This window comes from Ciconia boyciana, chromosome 9, assembly GCF_034638445.1.
Source record: "Ciconia boyciana chromosome 9, ASM3463844v1, whole genome shotgun sequence".
NCBI lineage: Eukaryota > Metazoa > Chordata > Aves > Ciconiiformes > Ciconiidae > Ciconia > Ciconia boyciana.
The window spans coordinates 35,486,273-35,513,904 of NC_132942.1; the positions used below are offsets into that span (position 1 = coordinate 35,486,273).

Consider the following 27,632-nt stretch of genomic DNA (forward strand, 5'->3'; position numbering starts at 1 on the left):
AAGTTCTGTTTCACCTGATTAATACTTTCATGTGAATGCCCTTAAAAAATGAGCCACTAACACCATTAAAGATAGGACAGTATTTAACCACTTAAGATGACATAAATAATGGCAATGTTTTCTTTACTATCAAATACATTCAAAAAGTATCCTTCAACAAGTACTGTACCAGGACCTCAACATATGCAAAGGTGCTGAAAGTGCAGAAAACGATTGAGAAATAAACTTTTCCAAGGGGCACAGATCAAAATTGTCATCTTAAATTCCATACAGAAACCAATCAGCAACAAGCACCTACTCTCTAAAAGGAACAACTGCACCTGAACTCAGAGCAAAATTTTACACTAACTTGAATTCCAGTTTCTACACAGTTTTAAGATACCTTTCAACAGAGATGTAATCTTCAGATCTGGAAGTGATTAAGGAATGGACATTAGCAATTTGTTTCTGAAACAGAATGTGTAACCTTCTTTGCAGGCAAACAAGGGACATAGTAAAAACTGATGAATCAGAGGTAATTGACCCTGCATTAAAATTTATAAACAATCTAAACCACCCTTCATCAATTAAAATAATTCAAACTGTTCTAATCCTCTTGCTTATTTTCCCAACAGCATGAACATTACTATTATGTCCTTAACTTGGCCTGAAAAGTGTAGACAATTAACAAGGTACTAGCAAGCTAGTCAGGGAGATGATTAACTTAACCAAATTATTTCATATTTCTCACAGACTAAAAATACACACAATGAGTGTACCCCATCTAATGTTACCTATTCATATGCTGAATCGATGCTGAATCCCAAATGACCAGTTCGTAAGCACCAATTTACTAACCCAGACTGATATAGAAGATACAGAAGTGGATGTTTTAGTATACTGAGGTTATCAGAGACATTACTTCAGCCTTCAGAAAACGGGAGATCTTATTGCTGTGTGCAACCACCTAATGGCAAGATGTAGAGAAGATAGAGCCAGACTCCCTCAGAGGTGCAGAGCAGAAGGATGTGACACAATGGGCACAAGTTGGAATATGTGAAATTTCAATTTAATATAAGGAAAAAAAAAAATTACCATGAGGGTGGGCAACCACTGGAACAGATTGCCCAGAGAGGCTGTGTAATCTCACCTTGAAGATACTCATAACATGACTGGTCAAGGCCCTGGGCAACATGCTAACCTGTAAGCAGGAGGTTGGACTAGACACCTCCAGAAGTCCTTTCCCACCACTACATCCATATCATAACATCAATGATCTTATAAAAGTGCTCAGTCAGAAAAGGTAACAAGACAGAATATAAAAGTCTTCAAAGTTTACAGAAACTGTTCATCATTCCATCTCCACTAAAAAGAAGAGAGGCCATTTTCATTATTTCCACCACTGAAGACAGCAAGCACAACAGCAGAACAATAACAACAAAGGCATGGAAAATAGAAAAGATTTAATGTGACTTAGCCATTGCCTGGATTTGATAATGAGTTCGGAAAATAGGAAAATTACCAAACAAAATTATGATCAAGACAGTGCTGAGACAGCAAGTACTGTCATATACCAGCTTATTCCTCTTCAGTCTACCAGTCAAAAGTTGAAGGATCATCTCCTAGTGCACTTTGGAGATCAGCTCCATGCTGCACTTTGGAGCTCTTCAGGGAACACACTGAAGCAGCAAAGTCACGGCATTGCTTCTCCGAGTGCAATACGTGAAGTTACCTCATTTTTTTCCTATAAAATAACATTTTTCTGCAAAATAAGATTCATATTTCTCACAATAGAAAGTATTCTCCCTATTTTTTTATTTCATCTTCCCACTTCTCCGCTTTACCATCATCTTTCCACTCCACTAGTCACACTCACTTTGATTCACCATTTGTCTGCTCCTCTAGACAAGTTCCTTCTCTCACTTCCCAAATGCTTTAGACTACTACTCTGCCCATTTCTAAAGTTCACTTTATTTTCACATCTGTAAAAAGGGATGCTTATACAAAGGTGCTTCCACAAACCAAGCAGACTTATGAAGATGAAAAAAGGATATTTAACAGTCACACTACTGATAACCAGAATACCAAAGTGGTGACAGCTGAAATACTAATTTTTCTTAAGGCCCTTCTTCAAAAAGCTTAGATTCAATAACTATACGAGAATTAAGTAATAGTGCTCTCTGGTCCTAATCTCAAGCCAAAAGGTGATGACCACACCATGACAGGTATGAATCTTCTACCATACGTGTTATTGCAGGACAAAGAACAGATTACAAATGTGAACACAGACCAATAATTAACACCACAAATGACTAACACACACAGACTGAGAAATAATTCAGCCAAAGCACATAAAATGTATAAAAGTAGAAAGACAGAAGCAACAGAAGCAACTTCTGTTCTTTTTCTCTTACCTAAAGAGGAGATACTATGTAAAAATGAAAGCTACTACCTACAAAGCACTGAAAGGAAAAGTCCTTTAGGACAATTAGATTGGAACTCACTGCTAACGTTTTTGAGGACAAGGATTTTCCAAGTCTCAACAATCTAGATGCTCCTTTACCAATGCAGATGCATGGGGTCCCAACGATATGCTTCCCCTTACTTGACAAGGGCTGCAAAATCAGCCTGACTCAGTTTGCATAAATCACATTTTGCAACAAAAGCATCTGATCCAAAAGCTTAAGCATATCAAATACAGCAATAAAAACAAAAGCATTTGGAAATAGAAGCTTCCACAAAGAATGGAAAATAAAAATAAATTTGGAAAATATATCCTCTACCAAGCATTTTTTTCTCTCAATTGAGTTAAAAAAAAGTATTGTGGAAGGAAGAAACAAGCCACTTGTAAATGTACAAAATTCAGAATGGCTATGGTCCAATATGACATTTATCTTCACTCATGAGTAAACACTTGCTAACTCACTTGTGGCTATGCCACTTGTGATTTATCAGTCTACTCACTCCTGAAGATAAATGTCATATCAAACTTCAGCTATCATGTAATCTGGCAGCATTAACTTACAATGTTCATGCTTTTATGGGCCTAGAATTTGTATTTACCATTGTTTACTGTGCTGTAATATTAAGTTACAATTTTTCAACAGTGCTTCAAAATTTGCATAAGCAATTATTTTTCCTCTCAAATAAAAAGGACTTTTTAAAAACTCAGCACGTAATTTTTAATGTTAATATGACAACAATATTGTTCCATTGAGTACATGTTTTCAAAGAAGCAATGAAGAAAAATAAAACCAAAAGCCACTGGATCACTTGTCCCACCTGCTCCCCAATTTAGTATGCAATTCTTCCTACAGTATTTCACCTGGTCTAATTTTGAATGTTTTCAGTGATGGCTTTTTCATCACTGCCTTTGGAAGCCTGATCTACCATCTAATAATCTGTCTTACTGTAAGGATATTTTGCCTTATGTCTCACCTAAATCCTACTTTGCTTAATTATATCCTGCTATTCATATGTATACTCTCTTAGACCGCTCTAAATAATTCATCGATATGCTTCGATGTTTAAACCCTTAAAATATTTGTAAATGTTTTTTATGCTCCCCTTTAGTCAGTGTTTGACCAAGTTACGTGTGTTTACTTCTCTTAAGCTTTTCTTTTAGTCTTTGCTTTCAAGTTTGTCCTTTAACTGCCATCTTTTGTTACCGGTTTCTAAACAACATTCATTGCCAATATCCTCCTTATATTAAGGTAAAGCCTACAAAATTCTGAAAGTAAAGTCCATGATAACAACTCAGAAAACTACTAGGCACCATTTCAAATCGGCAGACAATTTGTCAAGTATAGGCTTTGCTCCTGTTAATGGATCCCAGACGTCTACTGTTCAACAGCCATTTTTATTTAAATTTTATTGTACACCAGATTCCAAGTCAGTGACTAGGTCTTTATTAGTTCATTAATAGAAACTACTTCTTTTATCCAAATAGCCATCTTTTACTCTTCCGTTTCTAAGCTGCCTTGCACACAGGACAAAAAGAAAATTATTTCCTGTGAGTAACTAAAATGTGTACAAATTACAACCATTCAACAACAGAAAACTGATGCCAGAAGAAGCTTCAGTAGAGAATTAAAAAGCAAAGCAGAACATCCCCATATAACATAATGCTTATTCTGCTGTTGTACCTTGTTTCCAAATTCCATTACTGTATCTCACCTTTTGGGAGCCTCCAACCACTATGACAGTCCCTGGAAAAGTGTTAGTAAATGTTTTAGCAAATACTATTCTAACATAACTTAGAAGATGGCAAAATCTCCCCTCTGGATGTAACCAAAGTGATTAGTTTGTTCTTTTGTAACTAAGCAACATAGAGATAGGAGCGGGGTAGACAATACTTTAATGTTGTGTTTATAGATCTATGGCTACGGATAGGCTACTATGCCCAAAGACAATTGGACGAGTAGTACGGACATGCTGCTATGCACCCAGTACAGCCCCAGCCCATCTTGACAACGAGTCGAGGGTGGTTAGAATAATTGGTTTGTGTTAAGGGTGCCAAATCATTGTTAGGGACCATGCACCATGAAGAAGGGAAGCAAGTTACATAAGCAAGGTGAAATTGCGCATGCCCATAAGAAGGGGTCAGCTAAAGGACACACCTGTACATCCACCAAGGACCACCAGAGACCCCCCATGGAAGCCCCTTGGAGTTCAAGGACGCATGCGGAATGACCATGTAAATATGATAATTAGTTCTGGGAAACAGAATGAATATGTATGATCATTCCAGGAAATTTGATGCATATGTATGTAATCAGATAATATAAGCTTTAGTTGATGTAACCTGTGGTATGCACACTAGGTGGAACGATTCCCCGTGCATCTGGCGCCGTAATAAAGAATGCCTGCTTCTTAATACTACATTGGTGTTAAGGAGTTTGATTCCCGATTTCGGTGATGTGGACACTGTGCACAATTTACTGCAGCAACAACGGTCCAGATGTATTTCTATACATCTCTCCTAATCTGAGCCCTGCACAAATCTTTATATTGCTTTGCATATAATTAAATTTGTTTTAATTAAGATGGATCACTTTGAATTTCTTCCTGTTTCTTTATCATTTAAATTTAATAATTGGCTTCAACCTCCAGAAGCAACCTCCCCTTCTCCTTACGATGCAGTGTCAACACAATATATAAAGTGCTAATCGATCTCCGTTACTCATCAATCTACTTACAACTTCAACACATTTAATAACATTTCTATGAATAAGAGAGACATTCTTTATCTGCTGTAACACCCAGAACAAGACAGGTAACATCTGCATATATAAGGCTATATAGAGCTCCTGCCCCCTAAGAATGACAATTTAGACAAACTTTGAACATTGCACTTAGAACAATTAAAAAAATTGATTGCTGGCTTATCTCATTAGTGTCTCATCAATAAAATATTAGCCTAAGATTATTCCCCTTTTCCCTAGCTAGAAGTAGTTACCAGTACTAACAGCACTAGCTCTGTAGAGTGTAGCTTTTTCATAGTTTTGGAACGTGATTCTAATACTTTACAAAACAGATAAATAAAATAGTATCCTCTTTCATGTCCACTAACACTATACATTTTAATGCTGAAGTCTCCTTTGTGCAATCTACATTGCATGCTGAACAGCGTACACAGAATTCCCATGTTGCAAGATACCTCAATATAACTGGAAGAAGTATCACCACATCTGACCCCTTTGTAAAACAGAAAAGTCAAAAGAAAGGAACAGCTAACAGATTCTCCACATTTTAAAAGAAACTAGACTACTGTAAACTGGCTGGTATGAAAGGATCTATATTCCAAAACAGGCTTGCCCTTCTGCAGCTGGACAGTTTGCAAAGCCAGCTGGAACTCTCTCCAGTGAGCTTCAGGCTTGGAAAATTTGGAGCTCAGCCAGTTTCCTCCATCAGCGCTGGCCACCCTTAGGCAAGCCAGCTGTAATCTTCCTCTTCCGGACAAGTCCCAGGCAAGATGGCCAGCAGCTCTTTGCCATGCTCTGATTTCGGGGAGCACTAAGAAGTGTGAAGAGTGTGATCACTGTCACTACAAAAAAAGTCAATACTTACGAACAATTACTAGTGTGATAAGGAGATGTTGCTGGGTTGTCTGCTTGGCACCTGAGTTGATTGTTGTTGTGGTATAAAAGATTTTCTTATGCAGTAACTCTCACTGTCTGAGGCTGCTTTTGTCTGTATAGAACTAATTTGAGGGCCATTAAGTGCTTGGTTAATGTAATGTTTGGTTCTATTAACTAATTACTGATAAATTGAAAGCAAATACAGAAAGCCAGTTTTGCAATAAAGCCAGTAAATTATAATTTTTAGCATATTCACTTCTCCCTAAATATTTTCTAGAAAAGGAATAGTATTAAGTAAGCATAGTTTTACTCTGTGCAGTTTGCTACCTTTTGAAAATGTAGTGGTCATTTCATGTACCCAGTAAGATGAAAATTCAGTCCTAGACCTACGAGCTCCTTACAGAGAGAAAAACAACTTCTTTTGCCCATCAGGTCAATCTCCACAATATATTATATTAGCAGTTTTCAACTCCCTCATATTGCATAGGTATGTTGAATAAGATGACAGAGCAACTCTTCACATTGTTAATCTCTACTCAGGTTAACATCATGATTGCTTGCTTTGAGTATGCATTGACATGTGAGAGAGAGACACAGAAGGTGTCTCTCCCATAAATTTGGCTTTATTCCATTCAGAAAATATTCCACAAGAACTACAATCATAAGACTAAGAATTCCTGTGGACTTACTGACACATTTTTGTTCTACATCAGTATTTCTCAAAAGGTGGGTGCAACCTGCCTAGTAGGCACAGGAGTGTTTAAAGTGGGTTGCAAAACATGGGGAAAAGCTGTGTTACCTGGCACTAGGTTAGTCCTAAGATTGTGGCATGAGATAAGGCTAAATTCACTGGCCATGAACATTTATACTTGTAAGGAACCTGTCAGCTGCTGTCAGAAATGTGCTTTCCCCCAGACAGGGAGTAATTTTTACACCTACTGCCTGTTAATTACAACCAGGTCCTGCTCCCCGACCTCGAAGAACCAAAGCTATTGTCAATTCAGTCTTACGAAACATGGACAAATCAAAAAGAAGTCTGAGGAACACTTTTCTAATACAACAGTCCAGAAGGGGTGGGGAGAACCAATCTTAGAAAAAGAAAGAATGCAAGTGGCTGAACAGAAAGCAGATGAGTTAAGGTGCAAAATTTCCAAATGTCTTGTGTGTATTACAAAATCCAGAGTCAGAAGTCTTAGCATCTAAAATGTTCTTACACATTAAAACTATCCTCACTAAATGATGGTAAAATTATATTAATTTCATTTTAAAGTTAGTAATTTAACTGCTAGAAAGTATTTGTAAGGTTCAAAAGACATGGCTCAGATGGCTCAGACATTTTCAGATTGTGCACTGCTACTTTTAAATTAAAGGAAAAGAAATATTCTCTCTCCACACACCCTACAAATTATTTATATCCTTTATAGAGCCTATAAACTCAAGGATAGATTACTGTAAGGTGTTACATTAACGTATGTGCATTTCTGAATCTTGGTAATATAAATTTTACCAACTTCATACACCTTCTGGAACTTGTCAATTTGATTTTGAAACCTAAGTCAAGTACTTTACTCATATATGCACAGAAACCACAGACAAAGAAACTCTTACATCTTTGCTTGAAGGATGACAATGCCTGTATAAACTCAAGGCCTCGTAAAAATCCTAAACATATTTTAATTACAACTGTACACACACACGCAAGATCCTATATAACAGCAGGATAATTCACCACACTGTCAGTGAGTAACTGGCTGTACAGCTGCCTTATTGATAGTGCCTTTGAAATTAATCAGTCTAAGCACATAATACTCCAATATGCACAACAATGATACATTTCAGTAAATAAAGTATGGCACTATTTCTAAACAAAACATGCTGGTATAGTACAGCTATTCTTCTACAAGATCTTATAACTATGTGTAGAAGAGTTTAAAATGAGATAGAGTTGATTTTAATGCAGACTAATCTAAGCAAAGCAGCATACCTAATGACACACTAAAAATTATACTCTTGCCTGTAAGTCTTGAAAAGCTTTCTGTTCTACATTTGTAATTAATTCAAATTCCACTGTGCTCATATAACAATCACCGTATTCCAGACAAAAAGGCCAAGAGTGTACTTTCTTAAATTTAAGCTATGTTAATAACGTTATCTAAACTAATGGTTGAACATACACGTGAACTGCCACAAAATGAGGTACTACTATATATCACAGAACATGATACAAACAAACAAAAAAGTATTTTCCCAAACAAGCTGCAATAAAAATATCATTGAAAACTGCTATTCAGTTTGTTAATAAATTCTCTTTTATACTACAGTACCTACCAGTTGAGAACTCTGATTTGACTGTACCACCTTAACCTGAGGAGGCTGCACTGTATTTGATACAGAGACTGTGCAAATGTTGTTTGGTTGCCTTATTCCTATTGTCTGCGTTGTGACAACAGAGGAAATGCTTCCAGAGGCAGATTGAGGTATAACTTGTGATAGCTTGGTTTGTTGAAGTGACTGCTGAGACGGCTGTCCTTGCAAAACTGAATGTTGACTATTCAGTAAAGATTGTCTCAATGCAGGTAGACTTTTCTAAAAACAGAAGAAAGTTTATGAAATATCAAATTTAGCAGGTTGACAAAAAATATTTTGAAATTTGCTGTAAATATAATTCAAAGAATGCAGCTTTCTTTCCAATTTTACTATCTGCCTATTCATCAAAAAGAAATAAGACTGAACATATTTTGTAAGAGAGAAAGTTCAGTTTACATTTCTAGTAAGCTTTCAATTTGGATTTAGCAATCCTGTAGATTTTGATGTGCCCTAATTCCACCATAAGCAGTAAAATATAACACTCCCCTCCTCAAGACTATCTAGAACTTGTAGCTTAGGTCTTTGGAAGGGCAAAAATGGAAATAGAAAAGGCAGAACCGTAGGAACAACCCTATTCCCATTGCATGCTAGAAAAAGTAAGCTGCACCGATTCACTTCTCCTGACATGCCTCCAGTACCCAGAACAAGATGATTTAACTGTTGATGCCCTACAGCAATAGGTGTTTACTGTATTATTACTGATCTAATGTATTCTGACTGGATTAGAGAAGTATACTATTGTAAGCTTCATGTTCAGACCAGTTCAACCAAAAAATATAGTTCTAAAAGGCTATACTGTACCTTCACAAATAAACTTTTTACTTTTTAAGTGGTAGTAGTGTTCTTTTGAAGTGCTCCCCCAGGCAGCTGTAGAATGCAACAGTGTTTAGCCCCAGCTACAGTTCTTTCTAAACTTCTAATATTTATTTAAAAACTTAATGCCTGTTGCCAAGAAAGGACTTCAAAGAAAGGAAGCAAGTTAAAACTTATCATGATGCTAGAAGTGACTGCAGTATAAGAGCAGGAAAAGGCACAAATAAGGGTTAATGATAACTTGAAAAAACAGAAGCAGAGGGAGAGAGTTCTGAAGAAAAGTTGAAGGGAGAGAAGAAAGAGGACGAAATCTGCCCTAAACTGAGAAGTTTTGGACTAGAAGAAAAATGCTTTTAAAATTATAGTTGTGGTTTTGCTGGGGCATAATTAAACGCGCTTTGTATGTTTATATATAATCTTGCATATGGAAGCTATTGTAGCTAATGTACAAGAACGAAATAAATTTACTCCCACATATACTAACTTAGGACCCAACAATAAATCGATTTGGTATCACATTAGAACTTCTATTATAGATTAGTTCCAGATTACATGCAGGATCAGCTCATCAATTATTTCAACGGCATTATCCAGTTTAGTTTTTCATAATCACTGTTACACATGCATTGAAAGTTATCAATGACTCAAATGTAGATTATAAAAACAATATGGAAAAGCTTATTAAATTACTTGAAGCATTCTATAGAAATAACTCGTGACTCTTCCAAATGTGAATGCTGTACTTCTTCACAAAAAATGACCTACTACCACAGAAAAGTATATGCATTATAACAGTAAAGGATCACTACAGAATAGACAATGGATTATTTCCAAACTAGGGAGTAACTGCTTTTTTATGTTAATCTAATTACTACAATGTTCTAGATCAGGGCTACTCAAGCAGTAAACTCCAGATCAGCTCTGGATGACAAATAAATTTTTCTTAAACCTAAACCAAGGCCCCAAACACGAGGTCTCCCTCCTGCAGGAAATCCCTATTTCTTACCATTCTCTCAACCTGTCAGGGAGCAGTCAGCTGCAGCACACAGCCACAGCTCCCAGCCACGAAAGCAGTAAGCAGAACCTGGCTCGCCAAGACGATTTCGGCAGAAATTGGCAGCATGAAGTAAAAATTGAGTAGTTCTGCTCTTGACAGGCAAAGCTAATTTCATTTTAAAAGTACAGTCTGTAACTTAATGTATTGACATTTGCATTAAACTGTATTTATCTAAACAATATTCACATTACCTTAAGGAAAGGTACAAGATATGGCTGAGGAGATGATTTGAGTTCTGATTGAAGGCGGCCTGTAAATTCTTCTGGATCAATCTTTGCATCCTTCAGGGGGAAGAAAAAAAGCATCAACAGCTCAGTTCAGTTGTTTGGTTGGTTTTTTCCCCAGATAAAATATCTCTCTCTCTCTCTCTAGCTAAATAGGCTACCATATCAAGAAGAACTTTCAAAGCTGAAGTCCCTCAACTCCTCTGTAGCTATAAAATCCTTCTGTCAAGAGCTAATTTAGGTATGTTAACATTGCACTCAGAATTCACAGAGTTCCCTTTGGGATGCACAATTTAAGACACAACGAGATCCCACAAACACTCAAGTCTTTTCGGGGGATTCCATTCTCTTGCTAACATTTACATAGTGATTTCTTTTAGAAATATTAATAAAAACAGGTTGTTGAAGTAACCTTACAAACTATTATAAAATTTGTCAGCCCTTGTAATAAGAAAATATGTTTACTTAATTCCAAAACCAATTTTGAAAGTTCAGTTTAACTTAGTAGAGTATGTGCATGCATATATAAAAACCTATATATGTAAAGTATATGCATATATAAAAAGTATACATGTATGTGTATATATATAAAATTTTCACCTATATAAATGTGTGTATGTATATATATGTGTATATACTCACAAAATATACACTTAAAAATATATGAAATATATAGTCAGCAGTTTATTTAGTAGTTAATACAGGAGAACTTTGTAACACAGGCGTATTTTATAATACTTCTGAAGTATCATTAGTTACAATCTCAACTTGTAATAGAAACATTAATTAACTTTCCTGAACAGATATAGAACAAGAACAAAACCAAACAAACCAAAACAACCTTCAATAAATATATTTATTATATATGTGTCTCATGACTTTGTTTAAAATATTATAAGTAGTTACCTTTACTTAGTTAATCTTTCTTAGTTTTCAGAAGTTAAAGTAAGTTTTTACTGGAACCACTGAATATTATCGTTGAACGGCTCATACTTGAAAAAAGTCTTAGGCTTGTCTAAAATACACAGGTTTCTCTGTCAATTAATTCCAATAAATACGTATCAACTACTTTTAAATACAAATTCTTCATAGACTGTATTTAATTTCTTTTAAGAAGCTTGACCATTTGTCCAGCTCCACAGTAACATCTGTCTGCAATGCATTTATACAATTCACTTAAACATCTGTTGCACTGGAGACTACAGTAAGTCAGACTTTTTCCGGGCCCAAGGACTGTCTAGCCAAAACACAATTTTGCCTCTTGAAATCCACTTGCAGTTAAGGCTCCATGCAGGGGCATCTGTCTGCAGAATTGCTTGGACTCAGCAGCTTAGCAAAATACTTTAGAAGCTCTAAACCACATTGCGGAGGCATATATCTACATTCATTCTGTGGTTAAAACATTTAATAGCTTCTTACTGTTTCAGGAAAGACCATCGTTTGGAGGAAAAGAAACTTAATAAATTGTCAAGGAAAAATCCTGTATTTTACTCTATTTTTCTAGATAAACGACCAAAATATTATCCATCAAAACAAGAGTGTTTTTGACAAATGCGTACTAAATACTTCATTGCATTTCCCCTTTCCGAAACTAAGAGAAAGCCTACCTTTAACAGATTTTTGAAGATATGTAACGTACAGAATATTTACATTTTGATGTAGCCCAACTCCTTTCACTTTAATTACAGCAAAAAAAATTTGTTAAGATCAAAGCAATAGTATTCAGCATACATAAATAACAAGCTTAATAGATAACTGACAAAATGAAAGATAACTAAATATTTACCAACAAATCCTGAACCAGAGCTTTCACATTACGGGACGTTTCTGGAGATGGCGAATTATGAGAAGCAAGTTTTATAAGGGTAGCTAAAAAATTTTTGCATTTTTTCACATTCTCTTGCATTTCCTGCAAAAGTCAAAGAAAACAAATATCAGATCCATGCTGTTTTCCAATCAGGATCAATGCAAGCTCTGATCACTATAAATAGGGAAAATGATGAAATTGTTCTAATTCAGGCAGGACATATTTGAAATACATCTGCAGCTATTTTACTATTACTGCTACTTATCTGACATTTTCTTCACTTCTTTATGTAACTGAACATCATACCTCACAAATACTAACAACAACAACAAAATCAATGAAAGAAATATATTTAATATTTTACAGTCTGTTTTGATAAAAATAACCTTAAATACGAGACGTAACGACAATTTGTTGGAGATGCATTCTCCTTTGAGATGCCCAATACACAATGTGCAGTGTTCCCCAAGCTATCTTAATTTGTTAAATTCAGTAACAAATGATTGATTCAATATGTTTTTGTACAAAGCAGCTAGAGCAGTAAAGTCAAATTAGAAATAGTCTTCACACATCATCATATCTAATCTTTTCTTCATCAGTAGGAAAACAGATGCTTTAATTTTTTCAAGCCATTATTTCTATATGATTTAATTACTCCGAGAAAAAGAAACGTTACACTTCAGTCTAACCACAGTTTTGAGGCCCAGCAACACAATAATAATGAAGGCCATAGACTGAAGGCCTGATTGTTCTGTCTACAGAAATAGAATAGTTCTTTCACTACTGACACATACATGGCAGGATGGGGAAAACTGACCACAAGTGTTCTTCCTGCCTCTCAGAATTTGTATCCCATTTAGTTGAAATGAGGGGAAGGGTTTCTTGTTTATAAAGTATTTGTTCCATCACGGGAAGTGTGCTTGCATGAAGAAAAAGTTCTTTCTGCTTCTGAACAGACCTCAGAAGTTCATCGAGTACTAAGAAAACCAAGCATCTAATATTTTAAAAAACTTACCTGTGATACAACTGTAGTTCCAGGTACAGGAGAGCTTGGTATGACCTGGGGCTGTGCTGGTACTTGTGCTGTTGTATGAGGTGGAAGTGGCAGCCGAGGCTGACCCTGGTTTTGTGCTGAAGCTTGAGTTTGTCCACCAGTAATTACTGCAGGTTGTTGAGAAGCTGATGTTCCAGTTGCTACTGTTGTCTTGAATAAATTTTGAGCGCTCGTTGTAGCTACTGATACCTATTAATATTTTATATTGAAAAAATAGGTAATTATCTTCTTTTAATTCTTTTACTCAACCATGAAGTTCTTGAAAGCCTGACAGAAAAACTTGTTTCCTTTCAAACACACCCTTGCCAAAATAAAACCATTGACTTTACTTACTTATTATAACCCTAATTTTGTCACCCTTTACTGAACAGTGAAAGTCCTCATTTGAAGTTCTTTTTATTACAAAAATAAATGTACCACTAAAAAATTAGTTGCTATTATCCAGCCCTTTAAGATCACCATGATGATGTGACTTCTGTAACTCAACTTTCTGTAAATTTGGCCCTTGATATAAACAAGTCAATTCCCAATGATCTGTGGTCATGTCATCAGGTTTACAATTACCTATACCACAGTCACAGTGACAGCTCAGATCCAGATGACACAAATGCAGTAACACAGCATCCCAACCTAATCTGAACCCAGAAGCAGCATACATGCTTTTGCACCAATGCAAAGCCCTAGCAAACAAAACTGTCCTGGACCTAGCCGGGCCACAGGCAAAGATCATGCTGCGCACACTCAAGCTTAGAAGGCTGGAAAGCTTTTCAGGCTGCACAGAGCACCACATACAGACACCCCCACCATCCAGTTCAGCTCTCATACTTTATCTGACCTAATATGCCACCCTTCCAAGTGCCAAAACGTCTCAGACACACCAAACGGCACTGCAGAAGCTAGAGAGCTCAGCCAGGCAGCATAACATGCTGAGCAGCAGCTACCAGGACTTCCCAACCCAGCCTGACTGCAGAGCTTTGCTCTGTCTTGGGCACAGATGCAGAACAAGCTGACCCAGGCACCTGCACTGCAATGCCACAGGTGATGCTGTGGATCCTGTGGCACTGGTGACCATGCAGCAGACACCATAGCTCTTGACAGGGGACAAACGTAGTGCAGCATGTCCACTACTGACACAGTATTTGTAAGTCCAGCTGATTTAAGTTTTTCTTTAAAAAAAAAAGCTTAAAACTGAATCTATACTACCCCCAAATTTTTTATCATCTAGGAAACAACAGAAAATAAGATCTAGGCTATCACTCAGCACCTACATAACACAGTCTGACTATACATTCATTATTAATTTCTGGGATTATGTTTGCGATCAAAGCAAACATATGCACATCAAAATTCACTTTCAAAAAACCATGTAATTACAAACATCCTTTTCTTCACACATCTTCCGCTTTTTATATTCCTACTACTTACTGTGGTATGTGAAAGAATAGAGCCTCCTGGCAGAGTCGCAGCAGACGTAGCACTGACAGGTGTAGCAGTTGATTGAACAACCTTGGCTTGCACTGGAAGTCCTAGGCGGACAGTAGATGTGGCTACAGAAGTTGGTTGCTAATAAAGGAAAAATAAGCATTTTAATTTTTTCCTCCTTCATAACTTGATCTCCAAGACTTTTTAATAATAGCAATTACATGAGTAATGATTATTAACGCTGCAAAAAACCAAAAACGGTAATATATTCTTAAATATATATTCACAAATAATGCAAAAATGAGTTTTCTTATGTTCAACGATAAGTTTGCAATATTTCTCCTAAAAGCTATTTCTCATACAGATACGTGGAAAAGATTAGAAAAAATACGATGTGACATGCAAAAACTGATGTTACACTGATGTATTAGTTCAGTTGTAATATTTACATGTCAGTATTCATCAATATTTGAGTTTATAATTGCCAGTAACACATATTGGTCATTTTGGTATTTATGGGCCTTTTGTAGGGCTTTTTCTTGAAGAAAATTAATATGGAGAGAAAATTCAGAGAGCAGAAAAATATTTTCAAAATAATTTCAGATTAAATTACATAGAAACTAACTTGCACGGAAATTAATTCTAAGCATTTTGAGAATCTTTGTCATAAAATGCACACTCTGTTACCAGACAGCAACTGGAATGGTAAGTGCAGACAAAGGAAAATGACTGGCTTACAGCCTTTCACTCAATAGCATACTCTACAACTCAGTAAATTTGCCTCATGCAGCAAACATATTAATTGGTTTTGTAATTTACTTTAATTGGGAGAGAGAGATTGAAATCTCTTACCATCATATAAAAGGACAAGATTTAGGAATAAAAAATGTCTCCAGGAAAGTTATTTAATTCTACAGGAATGTAAATACCATTATGGAAGAAATACTTCACACAATATGGCAATTATGACAAAAAGAGAACCACTCGTTATTAAAAATGGAGGCCCCACTGGTCTCTTATAACTTGCATTTATTAAGATTTGCATTCAAACACATACTTAGAAAAGACAAATTTTCTAACTGGCTGGAGTAATAAACCACAGACAATATTGTTTCTCACAAGATAAAACTAATTTTCCTTGATTTACATTTTAAGTTATATGTCTCTATAATTAATATTTTTATAAAGAATGGCTTATTTTAGATTCTTACATTGTCTAGTAGACCTACATAAAATACTTCTTCAAAGAACATCCAGTATACTTAAGAGATCTCCAAAAGGAACAGAGGCCCAGGCAGGCATTCAAAGCCCCAAGCATTCCTTACCAATCAGTCCAGCAACATCATCTACTGGATATCAATCTTCTGTACTTGGGGAAAAGAGGGGGGAAAAAAAAATCTACCTGACATCTGAACAAAACCTTTTTTTTTGTTTGGATAGCTTTAAAGATTTTTAAAATCTTGACTAGGGATGTCTTTCATACTGAGACAGCCTAGAGGCAATAAACAGCATCATCATGAATAGGTAGAATTGTCTGGTTTTTTGGAAGAAGGATCATATAAGTTTTTTCTGTTTTTAGATACCATACCTCTTCCCTCTGTTGCAAAGAAGTCACTTGCTTCGATTTCCTTAAAATACTCGTTGAATTAAACTATATTTACCTGTGAATGTTTGCATTTAAAAACACAAATACTGTGCATCTTGTTCATTTGCTTACAATCAGTGTTTCCAACCTAAAAACACAGCATGCCTGTGTTATCTACCCCCTTCTTGTCAGTACTCCAGAGGTGAGGATTTACAAAGCAAGCAGACAACCAGGCAAACTTCTGGAACCAGCTACTCAGTTCCAAGAAAGATCTGCAGCCAGAAATCCGCAAATGAATAGCTCAGACTGCTAGCTAGAAAATTTTTCTCAGCTAATAAATGCCCACAATTCATCATAGGAACATACTTGAAAACAAAACTGCATATAATTAAAATATAAAATTTCAGTATCATAACAGCATATTACCCAACTAAGTATGCAATACATTCCACACATAGTATTCCACCGTGCCAGACCACAGGAGCAAACTGTGCAACATACAGACTAAATTCACCCTCAGTTTTAAAAATCAATAGTTACAAAAGCCTTTGATACAAAATGGCAGTAAAATCTATTAATATGTTGGATATGAAAAAAAAGCCTATCAAAGAACTGCAAAAAAAGTAATGCAACAGTTTACTGACGTGGTTCTAAAACTCATAAATGTTAAAAAGGTAAGCATGAAATGAGTGGATGAGAAACATAACAAGGAACTAGCCTAGAGAAATTCTTAAGTATCATGGAAATGATCTTCAAATGACAGCTACAAGTTGCCAGAAGACACTATAAGGACTCCCAACACAAATACTTCAAGAAGAACTAGTAAAAACTATTTAGAAACAAATAGCTATGTTTTCTATGAAAGGAAAGCTGTAAACAGATCTCATGAGAAATCCATCAAAAAGAAAACAAAAAAGATCAACATTATATTAAAAAAATCATAACCCAATGTGTCAAGCTCCTACTGGAACAATCTAAAAGAATTTATGATGTTCTTTAAAGAAAAACTGCTAAGGTTTGGTATGATGCTAAATTCCAAAATTACCAAGAGAGACTTAGAAAGGAACATATTTTCAGATGTAACTGTATTCTTTTTGATTAGACACATCACATATTTTTACGTTTCCTAAATACATGAAAGTAATGTTTAAGAGGCTTTTTCCCTGTACTCTGACACTAACAGGCAGGAAACTAGAACATGAATGAATACAGCATATAATCCCCTACCAATCTCCATGGGGACACTTGAGAATGCTTAAGATAGCCTTTTGTATACACACTTGAGCTGGCTCTGTCCACACAGAGAGGTTAGAAATTGTAAGTGGAGCGCAGCACAGTGCTACTGTGGAAATAGGGATTTCAAAACAGATCTGGCTCATGTCTGGCCAGCTTGGAGGGGGCATGTCCCAAGGTTCATCCTGCCTGCACATGTCATGCAGATAATGCAACTGACTCCAGTTTCAGTGTGCAGTAAATCACTTCCACAAAGGCAGTCAGTGCACATTATAATTGTTCACAGAAGAAGTTAGTGTGGAATTACTCTGTGTCCTGTAAATCCACTCCCTAAATAACTACACCTTAACTTTCCTACATAGACCTTCTCCCCAGAGCTCTGGACACATGAATACAGAGGCAAAGCTCGAGGCGTAAACAGGAGCAAATCGCATTGTACCTGCTGTGCACAAATAAGCCGCCTCTATATTCGGAGGAATATACAAGGCTGCATTTGAAAAAGCAGGACACTTGAATATGGAGAAAATATGCCAAAATATCCAGGGATTATTTGTCACTGCCAAGGCAGGACTACACCAATTTTAGGGATTGCATTGTGTATTCACAGCTTTATAAAATCAAGACAATTAAAGCTGCCACAAGTTAGTACACTGATGTATGTAAATCCTTGGAAACAAGTTTGTGGTATACTTGTATTTTGTACTATAGTACCACCTACTGATGAACACTCAGGGTACCAGCAACACGGTCTCTGCGCTACAAAGCAAGAGAGCTTACTTTTGACAAGTATGTTGTATACATCATTTCATGATCAGTCCTGTCAATAAACTTGTCCACTATCAATCACAAAAGGAAGAAAGAAAATACGCCAATAGCATTTGAACAAACGTTAACACAAAAGCAGGGGAAAGTTTATCACGATACACATCATGACACCTCTTTCTGTGTCTTCCAATACCTGGCTTTGCTAGGTACTATGCAAAACTCAGTTTTAGCAGAATATGACCTTTAAGTTTGGATTTAAAGTTGCAAAATCTGAAATAAAACTTCATTTTATTTTTAATCATTAATCTGGAAGATTTCTTACAAACAAAACAGGCCATGCTAAGATGCCCTGATGCCTCAAACAATAAAAGGCAGTGTTTAACAAAGAGAAAACTAAGGTGGGGCTGCAGACACCTGCAGAAGCATAGGCTAAAGGTCAAATCTGGTAGCTCATTTCAGAGTAACTAATTTATACAACCTTTCTTATAGGCATGGCTGGTAGTTCTACCTACTAGTAAGGTATCATAACGCTCCCCACTACCAAACTCTGTTTTCCAATAGTTAAAATTCTGTCAGATTTCCAAAGAGTTCATGGAGAAACTTCATTGACTGCCTCTCAATTCTTTTGGTTATGGTTCATCTGGAACATGCACTTAAGACGTCAGTTGAAGAGTAACTTGTGTGTCAGGGATTTGATTTTTTCACTCTGGTAAAAATATAGCCAAATTTGAGCCAAAGTACTAACCCTTTAAAGACTTGACATTTGCCCACAATTGCAGAAAATGACTGGAGGCAGAATCTCTAACAAGTCAGCCAACAGAGGCAGAACCTTCATTACCACGACACTTCTGGGACACCACAGCATCGCTGGAGTCAAGCATCAGAACCCAAAGCAGGGAGACGCTGCTGTGTTCCTCATATTCGTGACGTCCCATTTGGGTTCACGAACTAGAAGAACAACAGGGAAGGAAGACACAGGACTGGGAGCAATTAGACAAGACAGGCAGAGGAGCTTGGGGCCACCAGAGAAAACCTTCAGAAACCAGGGGTTCTAAGTCCAAAACCCCTACCTCTGAAGTCTCAGCATCCTGTTGGTATAAGCAAATACCTATATAATACACTATCAAAGTACTTTCTCATTCTCTGGTGAAGTGGCTGGTCCATCTATAATCACTAGGATTCATCCAAAGAATCTGGTGGATAAAAAGCAGCCAAATTTTGGCCCTACAATTAGATTCTACCCCTGCCTCAATTTCTCAGTACTTGTGTTGCATGCAAATGTAGATAATCTATTGTAAACAATGCCTCTTCGGCCAGACAACTTGAAATGTGGGGTTTGTGACCAGCAGTGTGACCAGGAATGAAGACAATGAAGTCAAACTGAACACAAAAAATTAACCAGTATTTTTAATTCAATATTTAAAATAGAAGCAATTGGGCTCTGTTTTCTACTTATAAAAAGAGGCTAATAATCCCCTTAATTTCTCAACAATCCCCTGCATTGTTGAGAAAGTGTTATAGGGATAAGCTTCACAAAAAAACCTGCTTGGTTATTAATTCCCACTTCAGAGGGGGGCTTAGATAATATGCAGCAAATAAGCCTGAAGCAACCCACTGAACAGTGGAGGAAAAAAAAATATTACATAATTCTTCATTAATTAAGACTGTCCAGCCTACATACTGTAGAAATTAAAAATAACAGTAGTATGTGGTCATGCAGTATAATGCATATGCACATGGGAGCCACTATTAGATTGCTCAGGAACCTTCTTTATAGCATTTCCTGATGTTTGCATGTTTAATTTTACAGTCTTACTAATTTGAGTGTTTTCTAAAAAGTGTTTTCTAATTTGAGTTTGAGTGTTTTCTAAAAAGTTTTGAAAGATACATTAATACTATGAAAATGTAAATGGTAGAATTTGTAAATAGCAAGAACTTATTATCTGCTTATACAGAAAGATTCACTCACCATGAAATCAAGGAAGGAAAATGGTTTTGAGGTTAAAGCATAGCCGAGACCACACATTTTTTACTTTCTCTAGCCTTTCAACCTACCTGCCCTGCTAACACAAACGTCTTCTCCAGAACATTGCACAAGAAACCCAAAAACTGTCTATACAAAAGAAATAGTACAGAATAGCTTATTTGATAACAGTGGTAATGCACCTCAGGCAACAACAAAGATTTATCCATTTTCTTAAAATTTCTGCAAAAAGTAAAATAAGCAGTTGTCAGAAAAGCAGAAAGGGTGTGGAAAAACAGTGTAAAAGAAAGAAGAGCTCAAAAAACAAGAAAAAAATTACCAAAACTAAAAGATGACATAAAAATACAAACACTGCTGAAAACACAGGCATAGCATATTATCAGAACTATCTCAGACTTGAAAGGCTCCGCTTTAGCAAGAACAGCAGCTTGTGAAACATCAGAAAAGTTTAGAACTGCTCTCAACATCACACGTGATGGCAAAGACTAAGCTGCTGTTGTCTGCATCAAATGTATTTCATAGCAAAAATATAGCCACTTCCAGAGCAGGTGATTCAGCATTTTTCACAAGTTCAAAAGACTTTTTTTTCATTTTGAAAAAGGATGGTAAAGTGAAACTTAACAGAAAGTGAATGTCAAAACACAGAAAACAAACCAGTAAAGTTTATATCATGAACATGAAATTCTGCAGAGTAGAAGTTAGAAAAATGCCTAAAGCAAAAAAATAAAACCAAAGCTAGAAAAGAATTGTCATTTTCTTAAAAATACATCCATATATATTGATTGGACTATTTATGCAATGGAAAGAAAACTCAAGTGATTGGTAATCATATTTGTAGCAGAAGAATTGTTAAGTAGCCCACTTATGTGCCTAAATATTTGGACTAAACCATCAAACTTTACACATAACTTTACACTACCTTTTCTGATCCCTAGAAATATACAAAGCAACTTAATACTGGAAAACACATTTTGAATCTAACTTGAAACAAAAACATTAGTAAACTCTAAGACCAAATCCATTTTCAGCAGCAGTCTCATGAAAACTCTAATATACACTATTTCACCCAATTTGTAAGTTCCAATAACAGATACTCCGCAAGAAAATATTATGGGCCAAGCTAACATTGGTCTTTCCTGTATGATACTCACTTTATGTTCCTGGTGTACAGCAGCACTTTAATCTTGTAACATAAAATAATTTTAATTAAAAATAACTTAAAATAAGTAACTTATTTTTGCTTTTTGGTTATGAATGTAAATCCAACTGGGTATTAAGATACTGAAACCAGCAAATAAAATCTGCATCAAAAGCATGAAAAGTCATAAACTGTACAAATGAAAAATGTAGATAAACAAAAGAAACTCACCAAAGAAAAACTAGATGGCAGCACCTACCCATTTTTCATAATTCCACAAGTATAAGCTTCAAAACAAGATGTGGAGGCAAAAATGTAATGCAATCTAAATAACCAGTTCTAAAAGACTTCCAAATTTACTTATTATCTCTGAAGAATATAGTAATGCAAACAAACCCACACTTATTTGACCTGCTTGTAATACAAGAATCCAGAACAAAATTTTTCTAAGATCAACTGAAGTTCCATCGAATTATCGCTTGTTTCCTAAAAATCCTGTACCTTAACTATGATCCTATAGCAGATGAAACTTTGGCAACATTAATCACTTTTTAATATTCAGCTAAAATTAATGTCAATCAAAAACTAAAAGGAAACTAAAATCATGAAGAAAGAGAAAATTGATCAATCACAATTATTCACAGTTAACTCAAATCAATGTTTGCTTTAAACATCCAAATCTTTTTTATTTCATTAAGTATGGTTTTTCAAACAAGCATGTTATCACTGAAAATGTATTCACAGTACAACAAAATTGCACTTCTTAACGCATCAAAAGATTATTATAATATTTGGTAAGACTGAGTACTTCCATGTAAAACATAGGATACCAATTTTAAAAAGTCAAGCCTCTGGTAGCTGCACCAAGAAGATGAATTTATATTCACAATCTGAAAAATGTTGGTTTTATATACCAAAACATGGTTTTATATACCATTTATATATATGGTTTTATATATTGAATATTTTGCAATATTTTTTCCCTAAAAAAAATGTAGTTAGCTGTAGTTAATATCCCCCCATTACAGTCCTCTACAATCTTATAATTGGACCTAAAACAAAACTATTTTATGGTACAATTGTACCTATTCATGCTTTTCTTGAATATTTTACTTAAAGAAACCAGAAAGACTGTAACTGTAAAAGATCATTAAAATATCAAGTACATCTTCCTGTTACAGGCACTTCTCTCAATTACTGCTTTCTCCATATTAGTCTGTTACTTTCATATTCTGATTCTTCTGACTGAATCCATTTCACTGCTACTCTGTGCAGTGAAATGTGCTTCTGACTCTGTGCTTCAGACACTGTACATCCTTTTGGGACACATTCCCATGCTCCAGACCCTTTGAGCTTGGCATTGAACTGATCACAATTGAGATCCTTCCTACAAGGTACTTATTTATCCTGATTAGCCAGTTTTCCAGAATTCCACTAGGAACTGAAAACAAGCAGATTTTATTCATATTTTACACAGCGGCAATCGAGAGGAGCATAAGTAAATGTCTAATCAAAGATTACCCCACCGAAGACTTGAGAAAAGAACCCAAGTCTTCCTTTCAAAATTGATTTGCCTATCTTCTTCCAAGAATCTAACACAAAATTGTCCCCAAAGCCGTACTACATTTGCTTACATCATCTACTCCTAAAAGCTGCAAAAAATGAGACAAAGGTATTACAAACAACAGAAGTCAAACAATAACTTAAATAGCAAAGCCAAGCACTCGAAATGTAAGAAACATCAGATGTAAGTTTGCTGTGCAACATCAATTGTGTGCCTTGATTGCCTAGCTGAAGCTTTTATCTTTGTGCATTTATCATGCAAAGACCGTAATACACTGCACATGTAGAGAAGAGATTAATGTAGGGTGAACGGGAAGTTATGTATCTTAATCTTTCTGAACTTTTGTGTTTGGCACTGCAATCAATATATATTTTAACTTGGGAAGGGAGGAGGGATGGCTATATCACTTCCCTACAGAGGTAAATACTACTGTATACAGATATTTGACTTCCAAACCTTCAGCAATGCAACATGTAAGGATAAAGGCACTGTCTTCAAGGAAAGCATTATCCTAAGCCCATACACTAAATCCCAAGGGAAAACAGACTACACTTTCTCTCTTTCAGCAGCTTCCATTGTTCCTAGAGAAAGGTGGCTCCTTCCTCACACACTGTCCTGGATCTAAGCCCATCTACTGAAGCTAGAGGAGTTTTCACAGGAAATCTGAATCATTTTCCTCCCAAATAACTGGGAGAAGATGTATCAAATGACAGCCCTGGGATACGGGAAGAAATCCTGTTATACTACCAGGCTGCAGAAGCACTTCAGAAACTGGACAGCTCTGTATGTATTGATCAACTCAATCTCATTTAAGAACATTTGAAACATTTCCTTATCTTCCCCTCCTCCGTTATTGAGAGTGAAGGAGAAATAAATTAGTTGTCGATTAGTTTCAAATTTAGATGAACACTTTGGTAATTTTTCAGACGATCTTTCTTGTAATTTTTAAAAAGGTGATTTCATAATTCATTTTATATTCTCCAGTTATCACTCTCAACACTTCTTAATGAGTTGCCAAAAGTAACTGCCAGCTTTTGCAACTTCTTTGGCATATTATTTAATAACCTGTGTTTTATATCTAACTAATAGCTCATAACACACTTTCTTAACACAAAAATTATTTAAAGTGTATATACAAATTAACTATAACACTGAAAATAATCACTTAGCTGAGTAACTTGTGACACTTGACACTGGCTAAAAATTAGGACACTCTGAAGAAAAGCAACCATAATACCTATGAACCATGAAAGCTATGGCTTTTCTGAGACAGATCATACATTCTTCATAACAGGATACTATTTCCTAGAATGCTTATGGTAGACTGCAAACTTCCACCTGCATAGACTTTCTACATAGGTAAAAGTAGAGTAAAACACAAACTCAGTGACTGAAGTACATCACTAAATACTACACATTTAAAGCACCCTGCATTTTAATCCAAATAAAACTATCTTAAAATAATTGAATAAAAACATAATAGTAAATTTAATGAGCTCTGCACAGTAAAGTAACAATCATTTCACTAACGTATTGGAGAGAGAGGTATTTGATGTTCTAGAGGTTAAAACCGCATAGCCTGCAATGTTCATCAATCTTGCAAAATATTTCACAGGACTCAAGCAATTAATGTTTACATTCTGTCTGTCTTGAGCTAATGGCACACACAAGTTTTCTGTGTTCAGTCACAGTGGAGATTAGGACTCCTGAATATTACACTTTATAGACATAAAAACATAAGACACTATTTTCCATACATTTTAAATTTCTACCAAAAATTTTAATTGACAGAATTTAGCTTGCTGACACATCAGAATTTGATTCTGAAAGAAAAAAGTTTAATTATAAACTCACTGAAAAAATTGTCAGTACACACAATTTCCTCTATTTTAGAACTTGATCCTTTTTCTTGGTTAATCATAATGACTACTCAAACAAGTAACTGATACTTCTAAAACCTTAGCATAATATTTGTCATTGGACATTTCTTCCAGAAAACCAATGAATAATCTCTGGTTATAAACCACCCACCTAATGAAATAAAAGTCTAGTGTCTAGTTCCGATATGATAAACCTTTAGAATTTAAACCTTTACAATCTGTTTTTAAAAGGTTGTCAACCATGATTTTTAAAGAACACTCTAAGGTCAAACATATATAAAACATAAGCACTGTAAAAATGAAAGAAGAGTCTGCAGACCACATGCAGAGTCATGGAAGTTCAATTTACATTTCCCAAGGACAATATTAGTTATTTCTTATCCTTGCTAATTACAACAAATAAAGAAATGATGCAGTACAGTTTGGGCAGCTACCACAAAGATCTGTCAAAGGAGATGAATCCTGACAAGCTACAATACCATGATTCTAATCCTGCCACACTAAAATAATCAAACTTTTGCATCCTGCAAGACGTTTATCATTCATAAGGCCTTGCTGGTTTCCTCTATTCTCAACCAGTTTATTAGCACTAACAAGTGTAAAGCAGTAACTATAATGCAGCGGGGTATTTATCTGAGCAGAACTCTGCACAAAAACAATTGCATCTTTCTAATACCTGAACTCCTTCAGATTTTTAGGTATCTCTACAAACACATGAACATGTAGTATCGTCACAGGTTTATTTTTATATAAATCCAGCAAGTCAGATTATACTCTTTCTGCAACCTTAACTGCTTCATATAACTAGAGAACAGCTGCCTGAGGCCAACATGATCGACTCCCAACATTTGCTGTGCACACATCTTAAGGTTGACTTTGGGATCTAAACTCCAGTCTTCTAATAAAGACTGAACACACATAGCCAAGCAGTCAGTCTACATTTTTGTATGCTTCCTAAGGTTCTATGTACAATAAAAATGTATTCCTCAAACGTTTTCAAACTACAGACAATTTGTTAATATTTAATTTTCTATGAATGTTTCCACTCTGAATTTTAATTCTGTATGCTGGCCACAGCAGTTAAAGTTACATGAAAACTAACAGCATGAAACAGAAACAGATAAAAAACTCATTCTAACAGACTGAGATCATATTCTTGGTACAGTCCCACTCCACAATTTCTGTTTTGCACTTACGCTATGGACTTGTCTCAGGATCCATTGCTAGAATGTGTGCTATACAGTCCCTTGTAGTCACTACTAAAGAACTGATTGTACTTATTTACAAAGAAAGCTCCAAACAACCAAAGACAGACATACAAACTGAAAAGAACAACTTGTCTGGATTTTTGTTGTCGTCAAACTAGTCAAAAAAATCTCAAAATTAACACAGGCTTATCTCTGTGTTTATTTTTCCTGAAATACATTTATCTTTGAAGGCTTCTACAAGTCTTCTTGTCCTTCCAGATATCACAAATGTAAACATTAAACGGCTTCCTTTTCTGTGAAGAGTTCTTTTACGAATTCCATCCAATACCGCACTTATCTCTTTTCTGAGAGCATAAAGGTCTTCAAGTGTTTCCAGGCTTTTATTTATGTCTTTCCTGAGATACATTCCATTGAGCTACAGTCTTCCTAGTGACACTCATTTCTAAAGCTTAACATTCTAGTTGGCTACTCTGTGTTTTAGATTGCCTCATGTTAGTAATTTATTTTCAAGTCTCCAGTTTTATTCTGGCTTCCTCCTCTCCTGAAAAGTTTATCATTGTTTTCAGTTTTGAATTAAACAATTATCTTTTAGACTGTAAATATGGTGTAATGCACAAACCATATAATGGGACAGTAATCAAATGTTAAACATCAGGAAATATATGTTTGAGTTATTTCAAGCAACCTATACAACAATCAATTAAAAAATTATAAAAACACCTTCTTCACCTCTTTCCACTCAGAATTATTAATTACTTCTGCAAACAAAGACCTTAGGCAAAACTACCTTAAACTCCACCTATTATTATTATGGCACAGCTGCCCTGTACTAACATCCAAAGATGTTTGCCTCTACAGTGGTTGAGTCGCCATCCCTGGAAGTATTTAAAAGACGTTTGGATGAGGTGCTTAGGGGCATGGTATAGTGGTGGTCTTGGTAGTGTTAGGTTTACGGTTGGACTCGATGATCCTAAAGGTCTTTTCCAACCTATACGATTCTGTGATTTTAGCAAGATAGCTCAGCTCTAGCCCCAAATGGCCCAAAACTAAACAGCCTCCCTACAAAATTCTAAACCAATGCACTTGGTAGGCTATCAAGTAATTTAAAAAACAGTACACCTTCATCCTTGAAAATAAATCAGTTCTGAGTTGAAATAAACACACTCCAAGAGTCTGGGGTAGGAAAGCATACTATCCTGTCAATCCATACGAAAAAGGAAATGTAGTCATAACACAGACAAAACTTTAAGTGTAGACAGATCACACCCAGAGGTGAATCAAAGGAATCAAAACTTTATTTTGAATAAAGTATATTAGAAAAGTTAATTATTCCAACTCCTTGTATTGAATGTGCTTGGCTTTTTCTTTTCTAATTTCTAGTGAAATCTAGCTATCCTGTGCATCCATTCAGCATGCTGGGATATCACAATGCTTCTGATTCAGAGGAACAAGGGGTGCTTACTGAACCAGTG

At 35.7% G+C, this 27,632-nt stretch overlaps 1 protein-coding gene across 2 annotated transcripts in view; it reads right to left on the bottom strand.

The window, feature by feature from the left end:
* LOC140656696 (transcription initiation factor TFIID subunit 4-like) overlaps nt 1–27,632 on the bottom strand; it is a 150,344-nt gene that overhangs the window by 117,226 nt on the left and 5,486 nt on the right. For both annotated transcript variants that reach the window (XM_072872722.1, XM_072872721.1), the window contains exons 3-7: nt 14,807–14,944; nt 13,343–13,570; nt 12,307–12,429; nt 10,488–10,577; nt 8,388–8,645 (exon numbers count right to left, since the gene is read on the bottom strand). In XM_072872722.1, the coding sequence (XP_072728823.1) occupies nt 8,388–8,645; nt 10,488–10,577; nt 12,307–12,429; nt 13,343–13,570; nt 14,807–14,944 (837 nt within the window). The remainder of the gene's footprint in view (nt 1–8,387; nt 8,646–10,487; nt 10,578–12,306; nt 12,430–13,342; nt 13,571–14,806; nt 14,945–27,632) is intronic.